The sequence below is a fragment of the Lutra lutra genome, chromosome 14 (genome assembly GCF_902655055.1).
Source record: "Lutra lutra chromosome 14, mLutLut1.2, whole genome shotgun sequence".
NCBI classification, from domain to species: domain Eukaryota; kingdom Metazoa; phylum Chordata; class Mammalia; order Carnivora; family Mustelidae; genus Lutra; species Lutra lutra.
The window spans coordinates 55,774,824-55,788,695 of NC_062291.1; the positions used below are offsets into that span (position 1 = coordinate 55,774,824).

At 41.0% G+C, this 13,872-nt stretch overlaps 1 protein-coding gene and 1 non-coding gene across 5 annotated transcripts in view; both read left to right on the top strand.

Moving 5' to 3' along the window:
- Positions 1-13,315, top strand: part of PLCE1 (phospholipase C epsilon 1) — a 327,344-nt gene extending 314,029 nt beyond the window's left edge. For 3 of the 4 annotated variants that reach the window (XM_047702042.1, XM_047702044.1, XM_047702043.1), the window contains 4 exons: positions 3,908-4,066; positions 5,737-5,952; positions 6,274-6,486; positions 9,166-13,315. In XM_047702042.1, the coding sequence (XP_047557998.1) occupies positions 3,908-4,066; positions 5,737-5,952; positions 6,274-6,462 (564 nt within the window). In that variant the 3' untranslated portion in view covers positions 6,463-6,486; positions 9,166-13,315. The remainder of the gene's footprint in view (positions 1-3,907; positions 4,067-5,736; positions 5,953-6,273; positions 6,487-9,165) is intronic. The other variant, XM_047702045.1, reaches the window with a different exon arrangement.
- LOC125085373 (small nucleolar RNA SNORA18) lies at positions 1,583-1,713 on the top strand. The gene has a single exon (XR_007122897.1). It is a non-coding gene; the product is annotated as a small nucleolar RNA SNORA18 (small nucleolar RNA).
- Positions 13,316-13,872: the final 557 nt, after the last annotated feature.

The window sequence follows — 13,872 nt, forward strand, 5'->3', positions numbered from 1 at the left end:
GTCATGATCTCAGGCTCCTGGGATCAAACCCCATGTGGGGCTCCATGCTGAGAATGGATTCTGCTTGTCCCTCTCCCTCCCCCTCTGCTCCTCCTTTCCCCTCTAGCAATCTCTCTCTAAAATAAATAAATAAATTCTTTAAAATGCATATGAAAACAAGCTGTAGAGACCCCAGGAATAAACATTTCATAAGGGCTGGTGGAAGAGAAGCATTTTGAAGAGTAAGGGGGATAAATTAGAAAGGAAGGCTAACAAGCATTTTTCTGAGGGGGAGAATACAGCAAGCTCTCCTATACAATGCCTTTGTGGGGAGGAGATTTTTTTTTTTTTTTTAAGATTGATTTTATTTAGGGCGCCTGGGTGGCTCAATGGGTTAAGCCGCTGCCTTTGGCTCAGGTCATGATCTCAGGGTCCTGGGATCGAGGCCCGCATCAGGCTCTCTGCTCAGCAGGGAGCCTGCTTCCCTCTCTCTCTCTCTCTCTCTGCCTGCCTCTCCATCTACTTGTGATCTCTCTCTGTCAAATAAATAAATAAAATCTTTAAAAAAAAAAAAAAGATTGATTTTATTTATTTATTTATTTATTTGAAAGAGAGAGTGAGCGAGAGAGAGAACACAAGCAGGGGGAGGAGCAGGGGGAGAGAGAGAAGCGGACTCGCTCCTAAGCAGGAAGCTCCATGTGGGGGTCGATTCCAGGACTCCAGGATCATGAACTGAGCTGAAGGCAGAAACATAACCGACTGAGGCACTAAGCATGGGGAGATTTTTGAAATGTAGTAGTGGGGATTTTTGAAATGACTGACATGTGTCTGCTAAGAGAACAAATTACATTTAAGTGTTTAGGTTGATCTGGTGCATAGTGACACACAGTAAATATTTACTGACTGAATAAATGAATTCAGCAGTTATTGAATGCAAGCAGATAAAAGCATAGTTGATAGATTTGGGCTATAAGTATTTCCATGTGTTTCATTTTGTGGAACTAGTGAGATAAGTACGCAGATTGCCTATATATTGAAAGTCCCCAAACTGCCCTCCATGACCTCTGATCTCTGCCTGCCTGCCTGCTTTTTATAGTTTTCTTGTCTTCCGGGTTCTCAGGCTGTCTGGATCACATCTTCCTGTGGTCAGTATGCCCTCCTGGGCTACCTGCCGGATTTGAAATCAGACAGACCTTGCTCTGCCACAAATTAGATGACCCTGTACAGCTCATTTAACTTATGTAAAACTCTGTGCCCTAATTTGTAAATCTGTAAGAGAAATGAGTCTGCCTGATTGAAAAATATGGACATGAGACTCATACCAAACATACAGACAATATGTAAAAAAATGCTTAGTAAGCTATAAAGAGCTACAAGTGAGGGCCATTGTTCTGGTGTAACCTGAGCCTTCTAATATGTAGGCAGAAAACTCCTTGGAAATAAATAAGTTGAGTGAGGCTCCAAGAGCGCTCTTAAAAGTAATGCTTATTGCATAGTTATTGAGGTATTTTATGTGTCCATTAGAACCTTTTTTGGTTTTTTTATGCTTCTTGGCTTCCTGGTTTTCAAGATGCGGATTATAAATTATGTCAGATTAATTACTATTGAGGTCTATCCCGATGGGGCTTTTTCTGTAGACCTACATCGTTGGAAACGCCTCATAGAGTATTTGTGTGGTTTCCTTTATTCACAGAACTATGTGTTAGATCTGTGGGAAAGAACTACAAGACACTTATCATTATCTGCTAAAACTCTGACCTAATAGTCATATTTTTTTAAATCTTAGGTATTGGTGTATCCCAACAATCTGTACAGTTGTAGGGTGATAGTTTAGGGGTGAATAGGATTTGAACTCATTCACATTTAGAGGGTGTTTGAAATTGAGAACCAGGCAGATCCACACTTAGACCCTAAACAGGGCCCTGAAGTAAAGACATCGGATACCAAAGATTATAAGTGGGGAGTTCTTAAAGTATGTCCGTATTCAAATGGAGATGCAAGAAACCCAGCTGAAAGAACTCTGGAGTGACAGTGACAACTGTGGATTGATCAAGTTCTTTTTAAAAGGGCTGTTTTGAAGATTATGATTCTAACTTGGGAGGAACTATGGTGATTAGCAGTGACTGGCAGTGGAAGGAATCACATGTAAAAACTCCTTAAATAAAAATTTATTGGCTTAAAAAAAAAAAAGATTAATTACCACCCAGCCCCACTCTCCAACTGGTTAAATATATTATGATCACCATAGTGACATATTAAATATTTAGGAATTGACCTAAAATGAACACCACATTCTTTTAAGTGGGGACAAAAAACAAGTTGAAAAGCATTATATGGAGTTTATATAATAAAAATAGACAGTAACTCTCCCCTCCCCAACACCCATAAGATAACAAACGGGGTCCAAAAACATCAGTCCTGGGTGCCTGGGTGGCTCAGTGGGTTAAGCCGCTGCCTTCGGCTCAGGTCATGATCTCAGGTTCCTGGGATCGAGTCCCGCATCGGGCTCTCTGCTCAGCAGGGAGCCTGCTTCCCTCTCTCTCTCTCTGCCTGCCTCTCTGCCTACTTGTGAACTCTGTCTGTCAAATAAATAAAATCTTTTTTAAAAAAAAATCAGTCCTGAAAACTGTAGGAACCATGATTGCGAGATTAATGAAATGATCGGAGTGAGTCTGGGGGGCTGGTTGGCAAGAAGCTCCAGAAACCAATCCTTTCTGGTCCTGGCTGCAGTTTGGCGCCACCTGGTGGCAGTTATCCATTCAGACTTCAATATCGACGGGGACAATTCTGGGCCATACCGCTGGTTGGAAACTCCAGGAGAGTGGCAGTGATTCTTGGATTTTTCTGGTTAGTTAGCATCATTTCAGTGGCTTGATCTGAGGAGATTAGGCCAGGAGACTGTTAGAGATCCGGGGACTTTCCTGCTAAATGCTCAGTTCCTGGGATAGAGTTGACCCTCCCCCTTCAGACCACACCCCCCTTGCGGAAGAGAACTGTAAGCTACCTTTCATTTGAGAATGGCGCTAACAAAATCAGGAGCCATTGGATAATCATATTATACCTAAATTCACATAATTGCAGGGTTTCATTGTATATATTTGTTCACACAAAAATGCATAGATCTATAGCAGATGTTTAGAAGCATATATAACCTAACAACAGTGGGGTTTTTTATGGAGAATAAGATGAGAGGGGAAGAAAAAGCTGATAATGGGGAAAGTTTGACTCTTTATTGATATATTTCTATACTCTTTAAAAATTTTAATAAGATTCATATATCTATAGATATATCTAAATATATATTTAATATATAGTTACGTGTGTAAAATTTACTGAAAGCCGATTCACCAAAAGCCAATTAACCTGATGACCAATTCTCACACTTACTGAGAATTTTGTCGATATTCGTTTCAGTGTATCCTAACGTCCAGCCCTCATTTCGGCCTTTTCACTGCTGGTTCTGTCCATCCAGTCTGGCTGAGAGTCTGTTTGCATGTTTCATTGTTCAGATATCTAGCATTCCTTAACTGCCCAAGGCCTGTGTAGGGAATGGATGGGCTCTCTCTTAAATGTAATTCACGATGTTCTTATTTGGCTTTTGGTCATTGGCAGTATGGTATGTTGTCCTTTTACAAATCTATGTACAGTTGACTTGGACTCTGTAGTATATAGAGATCTACTGGCTCACTGTGAGCCAGACCTTATCAGTCTGTTAACATCAGCAGAAATAACTACATTACTTTCTTCCTCTCAGAAGACATGGATATCCTTGTAGAATCATTTATGAACTATTACTAGTATATGAAATAGAAAGCTGAGAAATAGTTCCCACATTGCCCAGATACAGCTCACATTTTTGCTGGGTTTTTCTTTCTTTTTCTTCATCATCTTACCATTTACTCATACTTTCTTTCTTTTTCTAACATAGAACCTAGAAGAGAGAAGCATTATTCAAGATGACAAGGAGGTGATCTTGAGCTCAGAGGAGGAGAGTTTCTTTGTCCAAGTGCATGACGTTTCTCCAGAGCAACCTCGAACGGTCATCAAAGCGCCCCGTGTCAGCACCGCACAGGATGTCATTCAGCAGGTGAAAGCCTCACCCTCGCTCGCCTCAAGTCTGCTCCTCACTGTAAATCACTGGCACAAATCAGACATCAGCTCATTTTATGAATGAAGTTCTAGACCAATGGGTATCTGAAAAGGGAGAGTGTGTCTCTAGGTTAGGACACACTAGTTCATTCCTTCAACAAACACTTGCCTGGTATCTATCATGAGTCCCGCTTTCTGTGGAACTGTTGGGAAAAGATTTAGGAGGGGACGCCACAGAGGAGTAATTTCATTGTCCCAGAAATGCCTAAGCCAGTCCCTGGTGACTGTTTCTGAGATTTTACAGAGGACATGCCAGAGGCCTTCTCTGGCCCCTTCCCTCTTCTAAGTCATGCTTCTTTGTGTAAATGGTTTCGAAGAACTGTACCTCCTTCCTTCAAGCCTCGTCATGGTTTGTGTTTATTAAATACCCATTTGAGAAGTGGTAGAGCATAATGGTTAACAGCACAGACTCTACATTAAATTGCTCAGTTCAGGGGCACCTGGGTGGCTCAGTGGGTTAAGCCTCTGCCTTTGGCTTAGGTCATGATCTCAGGGTCCTGGGATCGAGCCCCGCATTGGCCTCTCTGCTAAGCGGGGAGCCTGCTTCCTCCTCTCTCTCTGCCTACTTGTGATCTCTGTCTGTCAAATAAATAGATAAAATCCTTTTTTGTTAAAATAAATAAATAAATAATAAATTGCTGAGTTCAAATCCCGGCTATCCTTCTTAGTGCCTCAGTTACTGTGGTGTGCTAGTAAACTGGCTCTCTTAAAGAAAAAGAAAAAAAAAAAAAAGCCCAGCTGGTTTTTAGTATTGGCCAGTTTCTGTTGTGTGGAGAGTCCCACCACATCTGACCTCACTGGCCCAGCACACATTATTTTATCCTATGTGGTAAGCTACTACATCCACAACGCAGAGACTGTATAATAGTCCTTTCCACACAGGGTTGTGGTGAAGATTAAGTCAGTAAATACACGTAAGATGTACAATGCCCAGCACCTGGTGAACACTATTAGGTGCTATTTGCTATCTCACGATGACATAGTTAATATTTGTCTCCTTCATAGAGTTTGAACTCCAAGAGAGCCCAGACCTATGTTTGTTTTTTTCACCTTTATCGCCCCCAAAGTACAGTATCTGGGACACAGAAGGCCCTCACTAAGCATTTGATGAGCAAATAAATGCATAAGTGAAAGACGATCTTATACTAAATGAGAAGGGTGACCGGGTAAATTACTAAAATGCTTTCCACATCCAAAAACGTGATAGAGGGGCTGCCTAGGATCAGGGTTCTGTTCCTCCCCGTCTGTGTGACCTTCATGTCTATGAGCTTTGGTGCTCATAGACCCAGTCCACGTCCGTATTCTGTTACTCATTAGCTGTGCATTCTCTGGAGTCTGCTTAACCTCTGTATTGTTTCCTTATCTGAAAATGGGGCCGTAATAACCTACATCACGGTCCGCTGTGAAGCCCAATCAGGTAACATGGGAGAGCATGTTACAGGCAACAACTATGCAAACATAAACTGAGTAATGGGACGATGCAATCTGAGATAGATCCCCCTTCCTCTAAAAGCCTGTGACATCTTCCCACCTTCAGGTTTCCTTCAGAATGAATGCAAGTTTGGAGATACTGTGTCTATATTCAGCGGACTGTAACTTCTCTTTCAGACCTTATGCAAAGCCAAATATTCCTATAGCATCCTGAGCAACCCCAACCCGAGTGACTATGTGCTTTTGGAAGAGGTAGTGAAAGATGCTACCAAGAAGTCTTCTACCCCGAAGTCCTCCCAGAGGGTTCTTTTGGATCAGGAATGTGTGTTTCAAGCCCAGAGCAAGTGGAAAGGTGCAGGAAAATTCATACTTAAGCTAAAGGAGCAGGTGCAGGTAAAGTTCAAAGTTCTTTTCCTCTCTCCACAAAGCATTTGATACTCATAACCACGTGGTAATCAAATCTGGGAACTTATGAAATCTAGGAGAAAGTTTCTGAGTCAGGGGTTTAGTAGGGAGAAAATGGTTTGGCTTCACTTTCACTGCATGAGAAGAAATGTACTCCCCACTGTGTGTAAGCAGTCTTGAGAGAAGACTCCCACAGCACTTCTTCCCAAAGCTCTACCCACTAGAGAGGAAGAGGAAAGGGATAGTGTGGCAGATGATTGAGGATCCTGGCTTTCACCTTATACCCATGGAAGGTTCTTTTCTCCACAGGCATCCAGAGAAGACAAAAGAAAAGGCATTTCTTTTGCAAGTGAATTCAAGAAGTTCACCAAGTCAACTAAACAGCCCCGAGGACTCACATCACTTTCTCAGGTCTTGGCCTCAGAAAATGTCCAAAGCAAGGAGGAGAAATCAGTGGGCAGCTTGCCCTCCAGTGACGCCATAGACTACGGACAATAACCGAGGCTGGCATGTTTTACCCAGGTAGACTGAGTTACTGCATCATTCTGCAATGGGGGCCCACTGTGTAAGGCATAGCAGGCCCAGAGGACGATGTCCCCTGAAGGCAGATAAGAATCGTACCTAAAAAATAGGAAAAGGGCTTTGAAGATCCATGTGCCTTCAGCATTTTAATTTTTTTTTTTAAGATTTTATTTATGTATTTGACAGAGAGAAAGATCACAAGTAGGCAGAGAGGCAGACAGAGAGCGGGAAGCAGGCTCTCCGCTGAGCAGAGAGCCCGATGCGGGGCTTGATCCCAGGACCCTGAGATCATTACCTGAGCTGAAGGCAGAGGCTTATCCCACTGAGCCACCCAGGCGTCCCATCAGCATTTTAATTTTAGACCAACTGGTTTTGTAGATAGTCTAACGAAGGTCCCAAGAAGACAATCAACTTGTTCAAACTACTACATCAGCCTTATTTTATCAGACCTGGAACTGCCTTAACCATTACTAACACAAATATTCTCGAAGGACTACTATGGGTCATTCGGCTTTCATTCCTTTGGATTTTTAGTTTCATGCTATCCATTTTGAGGTTTGATTTAGCCTCAATAACCTCATCACAGTCTGCCTCAATTAAAAAATAAAAATCTGGCATTCAAAACTGCGTAACAGCCTCTATCTGGAAACTGCAGTGAACTCAGACTTTGGTGGCCCACCCACTGCTTGGTAACCACAGAGTAAACTTCGTTCCATCTTCAAACAAATTACATGGAACCCAATTAAAAAAAAAAAAGTTAACCTAGTTGTTGTTGTTGTTTTTTTAATTTCTTAATGAACCACCCAGTGATTATTAAAGCCCACTCCTTACCTAAACCATTGTCGTTCTAAAATTGAGAGACTGCTAGCATTATGAAGGCACTGCTGCTCACACTGTGGGGCTTCATCGTCTGCCTTTATCATGATCAGGAATTTTTTTTTAAGATTTTATTTATTTATTTGACAGAGATCACAAGTAGGCAGAGAAGCAGGCAGAGAGAGAGGAGGAAGCAGGCTCCCCGCTTAGCAGAGAGCCCGATGCGGGGCTCGATCCCAGGACACTGGGATCATGACCTGAGCTGAAGGCAGAGGTTTTAACCCACTGAGCCACGCAGGCGCCCCAGGATCAGGAATTTCTTATATAAAATTGTAGAAGCTCACGATTAAAGAATTCATTGATACCTTTTGGCAAGACCTAAGCTGATTTTTAAGAGCACAAAAGAAGGCCCAATACACTGAGCCTATGTTTCTACATTTAAGGAGAAACTCCTAAAATAATCAGTGCCCCGTACTACACATACAAAGCTCTTCGAAAACAACAGATGGGACCAAATACAGGAAACGCCCTCCTTCAGACTACTGGCGTATCCAGCTACTTTGAGAGGTTCACGGTTACTTAGGTTCTGTATGTAAAGGCTCATCTGAAGGAACTCGCAGAGCCAAGCAGCAATCCACGTCACACATCGGATAATAGTGACTATGCACAGAACACTTCTCTTTAGGACTAAGCACCAGTATTGAGCCTCTCCAGTTTTTCAGAGAATGCTTCACCTTGGCAGTGGGTCTGTGAGCAGACACTGTTAAGGACGGTAATGAAGATTCAAAATATTTTCTCAGATCAAGAACTTAGTATCAAATGAATCCTAGATGTCAGGTTGTACACACCCCTCTATTCTGACCTCCGTAGTGATAATGGCATCACACTCCGCGCGAACGGAGCCCTCATCGTGCCGCAGGATTAAGGAAGTCTGTAGGAGTGCAACGCCACCGGATGTCTGACTCACAAAGAAGCTTACTACAAATGAGCATTATGAGGGTGGGAGGGAGGAGTAGATTTAGAAGTATGCTTTTGGACTGTATTTTCCTAAAGCAAGCAGACATTCAGAATCATTCAGTTGACCTCAGCTTTGCTTAAAGTTGGGGAAGTTTTTCTTTAAAAACAGCCATGGTCGGAACTATGGGAATATGACTCTCATGTTATAAACTTCTTTACAAATGGTGTCCTCAGAAAGGGATGCTTCTCAGAAGAGACTTTCTGTGCTCACAAGAAGGCAAGTTTAGTGTTTTCAAGAACATAAGGTTTCATGTTCTAAAACTTTCACCCCTGAAGTTTTAAGAGTTACCCCTTGATAATTTAAGAAATCCTAAAGAATTATTTACCTTACTCTTCTCTGAAATGATGCAGAGTTGAAAGAATCCCACCTTTTAGAAAAGCTGAAGTTCATCTGATTGTGATTTTAAAAAACCCTTCTAAAGGCTGTGGTGTTCCAGGCCAGAAATGGGCTCACGTTCCACCTCCCAGGAACACCACGTTACGACACTGCAAGTTTTTTTTTTTTTTTTTTTTTGGAAGATTTTATTTATTTATTTGTCAGAGAGAGCACAAGCAGGGGGAGTGGCAGGCAGCTGGAGAAGCAGGGTCCTGCTGAGCAGGGACCCAATGCATGACTTAATCCCAGGACCCTGAGATCATGACCTGAGCCAAAGGCAGACACCTAACCAACTAAGCCACCCAGGCGTCCCAACACTGCAAATTTATGGCCAAGACTCTCTCCTCTAAACCAGCCACCAGAATTATGGGTTTCTCTTTGTTGAACCACACTAAACCCTTGCTACACTGCAGATGTTGCTGCTCCTTCATTTTAAATATACTCACAAACCTATGTATACCACTTTACAGGTAATGATCCTTTGGTAAGAAGTTGAAGTCAAGAGTGAACATGGTGGAAACAAATATAATTTCCTTTACCTTCATCACACTTAAACTGGAAACTGATGATTTCTGAAGACTTCTCCACACATGATATGAGGTCCACGCTGAGGTCAAGCAAAATGGCACAGGGCTACCTACCACCCAGTTTCCTGATGAATGCAGCCAAGAAGCCCAGGAGGTGGTCATTTTATAAATGTCAGCAGTCGGAACACTGCTAAGCTTGCAGTAACGGACTTAGAACAAGGGTCAGCAAACTCTGTCCATAAAGGGCCAAACCGTAAGGATTTTAGGCTTTCTGGGTCCTTTGTCTCCACTGCAGCCACTCAGCTCAGCTGTTAACAGTGCAAAAGCAGCCACAGACCATACAGATGTGAGCGTGGCTGTGTTCCAATAAACCACTTAGAGACGCTGAAATTGCAACTTCATGTATTTTCACGTCACTAATAATTCTCTTTTGGGTTTTTTTTTCTATCACTCAAAAACATAAAGACTATTCTTAGTTCAAGAGCCATATAAAACCTGGTGGCAGGCTGGATTCGGCACAGAGCCATAGTTTGCTGACCTGACTTAGAAAACTGGGAACAAGACCACAGAGGTCTGAAAACAAGTAAGCTAGTTTAGTCCTACACTTCATGGCTGACGATTGGAAACTTCGGGGCAAATGTATATACATTCTGTAAGAGTCATTAAAGAGTAATTCTGTGTAGGTTCTGTATTATGCACCATAGTGGACTCTTCTTTAGCATCTCTTTTTATGTAGAGAATGATGCTGGGTTGTTTTTTTTTTAAGTTTATTGCTTATGTATTCAGATTATTCCACTTTTGGTTTTCACAAATTGAACTTAGAATGATGTATAAATTAATTACTGAGTTGTGACATCTTAACAAGAAATTTAACCATTTCTTAAAGCAAAAGTAGACTGAGCTGGTGTTCAAATTTATTTATTTTGCAAGGTTTGTACTGACACTGTACTTATATATTTATTATACATAGCTTTCTTGATATCACTTATCGATTAAAAGCATTACTGGTTCTCACTATTTGAAGACAAATCTAACCAAAAAAAAAAAAAAAATGTATGCTCTGAATACATGACATGGGCCAGAATTTCATGTTAAAAAAAAAAAAAAGCTTCATTTTCATTTCTGATTAACTGAAGAGCTATTGCTCCAAGTCATAACTGCCATTTAAGATAAATTATCTTTAAAATCTTGCTGTATAAAACTATCATGTAAGTGTAAAGGATTCTTGTTATTCTTGGTATGAAGCAAATTATTACTTTTAAAATGGAATGTGTGTTCTTCTAAAGCAAAATCCAAATTTTATCTTTCTACCAATATTCAAATTTTTTCTTCAATATTCAAATTTTTTCTTTTCTTCAATTATAAAGCACACGAAAAATCCTAACTTTTTCTTTGATAAATCTAAGTCTTTTTACCAATTATAAAAATGAATAAAACAGTCCCCAGTTCTTTGCATAGTCTAAAATCAGAAGTGTTAAAAATAAACCAGACAGCTTTCATGTTGTTTTAAGTTCTTACTGACTGAAAGCCTTAATGCTACAGCCACCATTTGCTTGTCGACAGAATTCAAGCTATTCCAATTGAATGTAGTTTGCCCAGTGCTACAGGTTTCTTATCAAATCATCAATCTGTAAGAAATGCACAATACTGACCCATTTAAAAAAATATTCCAGAAACACTTTATCATGCTTCTATAAATTTGGCATCTTTTCCTCTGGTTTGGTTTATCCTATATTGAAAACTGAGGTACTGCCCATACTGGCTAAGAGTCAAAATGAAAACCGTGCAGAGTAAGGGGATAAGAAGCAAGACTGGTCTCTAGGTTTAGCACTTGGGCCTTGACTCTAAGCTCAAGCCCCGCCCCACCCTACCATCTATAACATAGCTGATTTGCCTGCAGGACAGGATCTGAAACTCCCTGAGACTATAGTGAGACTAGGTTTCACAAGTGAATGTATTGCCTATGTTGAACCCAACTTAGTTGTTCGTTCCATTTTGCGGTGAAAGCACATGCTCCGTTGTATCGGAGTCTTCGGGACCTTCTGAAGGACATGTTGCTCAAAATGTAAAGCACCTGCTCTATTACAACTAACCTCTATTACAACTAACTGGCACAACTTGGTGTTTGTCAAATATATGAAATTTTTACTTGTATCTTCTCTGATCTAGCTATGTTAGTATACCAAATGAAAGAAATTAACCTATTATTTAGAATAAATCGAAAATGGCCACCTAGACTCTACCCATTACCACTTCATACTTTCCAGACTACTGAAAATCTGGGTAGCAAATTTTTATCAGTAAAGTTGATATGGAAAAGAATCTAAATATGCAAACTAGGCTTATGACAAGATTTTGAGGAAAAATATTTTAAGATGCTTTACCAAAAACAAAGGAGCATGAGTTCTGTTACTGTTAGGTGATGCCAACTTTACAGCATACGTGTAGCTGGTGAAGAAAGGTTAAATAAGAATCCAACGTGGTCTGTGATGCTGAAGAAAGACTAACTTCCTCTGGGTCACCTGTTCATCTGGAATTGGTTGTTTTGCAAAATAATGGAAGGTTGCCTGAGGTCGTCAAAGAATTGAGGGTAAGTTTGAGGGCAAATCTATAGGAAGTTAACAATACTGTTTAGGCAGAAGGTGCCCTCTTAAGGGAAATGCCTCTTTTCATGTCATTCTATCCTTAGCAAGTTAATAGTTACTTATAAATTCTCCAGTTGGGGATAAATGGGGGTTGCAACTCAACACAAGTGAGTTATAGGTAATTTGTTTTTAAATTAGCTTTCATGCAATGGTCTCCCATCTCAAGAGCCTGGGAAACACTGGAGGCTCACTAATGCAGAGCCTTCCCCTCCACCCACCCCCACCCCCCACCACCACCACCCCCCCCCCCCCCCCCCGCCACGCACATACTCCTTTGTCAAACTGCATCTTCCCCTTCCTCTCTTCTCTTTCCCTATCCAGTAGCTTTGTATACCTGTCATCCTCTAGGGGCCTGGGGACCCACAGGCCTTGCTTAATTCTGACAAGTAACAGACCTTGCATTCTGCCTGGTAGAACTGAATTAACTGCCACCACACCAAGAGAAGACTAGGATTCTTCTGGCTGGTGTCTGATCTCCAACTTGGCAGAGTGAGGCAGCCTACAACCTACAGCCTACAGCTGTCTAGATGGCTGCCTCAGACCCTTAGCAATTGCTTCTCTTATGTGAGCAGCAAAGTGAAAAGATGTGAACACCTAGACCCTCCAACAAGTTATTAGAAAAGGAAGACCGCCTCCTACACAAAGACCATTCTTCGGTCAGTATTCCCAGGGTCTGGTGTGCTGTTACCAATGTGTACGTTCTTAGCCATTTGAAGTGTCAAATTCCTAAGGAATCTTTGGCTGATGGCTAAGGATTTTGACATGGAATGACCGAAATGTTCCTGAAGTACTGAATCTCCATGATTACCAAGTTATTCATATACATCTCTTAGATCCCAAATAGACTATGCTCAAGGTCTCTGAGACCTTTCTTATGTCTCTGAACTTTGAACTAATTCACTCTGGCACTGAATTGAGTAATGTTGCATTTTCTAAAATGTTGTGTGAATGATCTTAGTATGCAAGACCACGGAAGACTGTGCTGTGTCTTACACCTGTTATTACCCCCACCTCACTTTTAAGTGCCTAGCACAGTGCTAAGCACACAGTAGGTGCTCGATACTTGTCTAGTTAAAAAAATATATATTAATGGCTGTAGCTTGTTATAGCCTCAGGGTATATGTGTGTAACTGACTAGGATATTTAGTTCTGAAAATGAAACTCATCAATACAGGCCATAGAAGTTTATGCACCAATAGATTTCATTCTCAAATTCGTAGAGCATTCAAATGCTAGATGTGTATTTTTATGGTCCCACTGTGATTCTCTATGTGTGTAACTAGAACGGTAAAAGCATAATACAAGTGTGAAATAGTTAATGAATTCCTACTTTAAAACTGATTTTTCAGGGCGCCTGGGTGGCTCAGTGGGTTAAGCCGCTGCCTTCGGCTCAGGTCATGATCTCAGGGTCCTGGGATCGAGTCCCACATCGGGCTCTCTGCTCAGCAGGGAGCCTGCTTCCCTCTCTCTCTCTCTCTGCCTGCCTCTCTGTCTACTTGTGATCTCTCTCTCTGTCAAATAAATAAATAAAATCTTTAAAAAAAAAAAACTGATTTTTCACCTACAGTTTCTGCTGCCAAAGTGAAATATAAATGTATTTGTATATGTTTGGAAAATAAATGGTTTGTGACATGTAATGGTCTAACCTGTACTCTGATGGGGAAAGACCCTGTTGTCATCCAAGCACTATTCATAACATTTCTGGACCCTGTTTTGTATCTAAAATGTGGATTAAAAGCAAATATTTATGTTAAATGTACATTCTCCTTAAATAAGCCTAAAAAAACCTGTTTTAAAATCACATATAAGAATATGCTAAAAGATTAACATGCACTGTTGAGCCCCATTAAACAGGAGTAATAAAGGAACTTTCTATTTTCATTTACATTGTGAGGGGGGAAAAAAGAGCTTTAAGCTCCAGACCAAAAGAATCGGATTCTATAGTTTTGAAAACAGAAGAGATCTATTTAGTTGGGACTGCTGTGCGTTTTTTTTTTAATTCTCG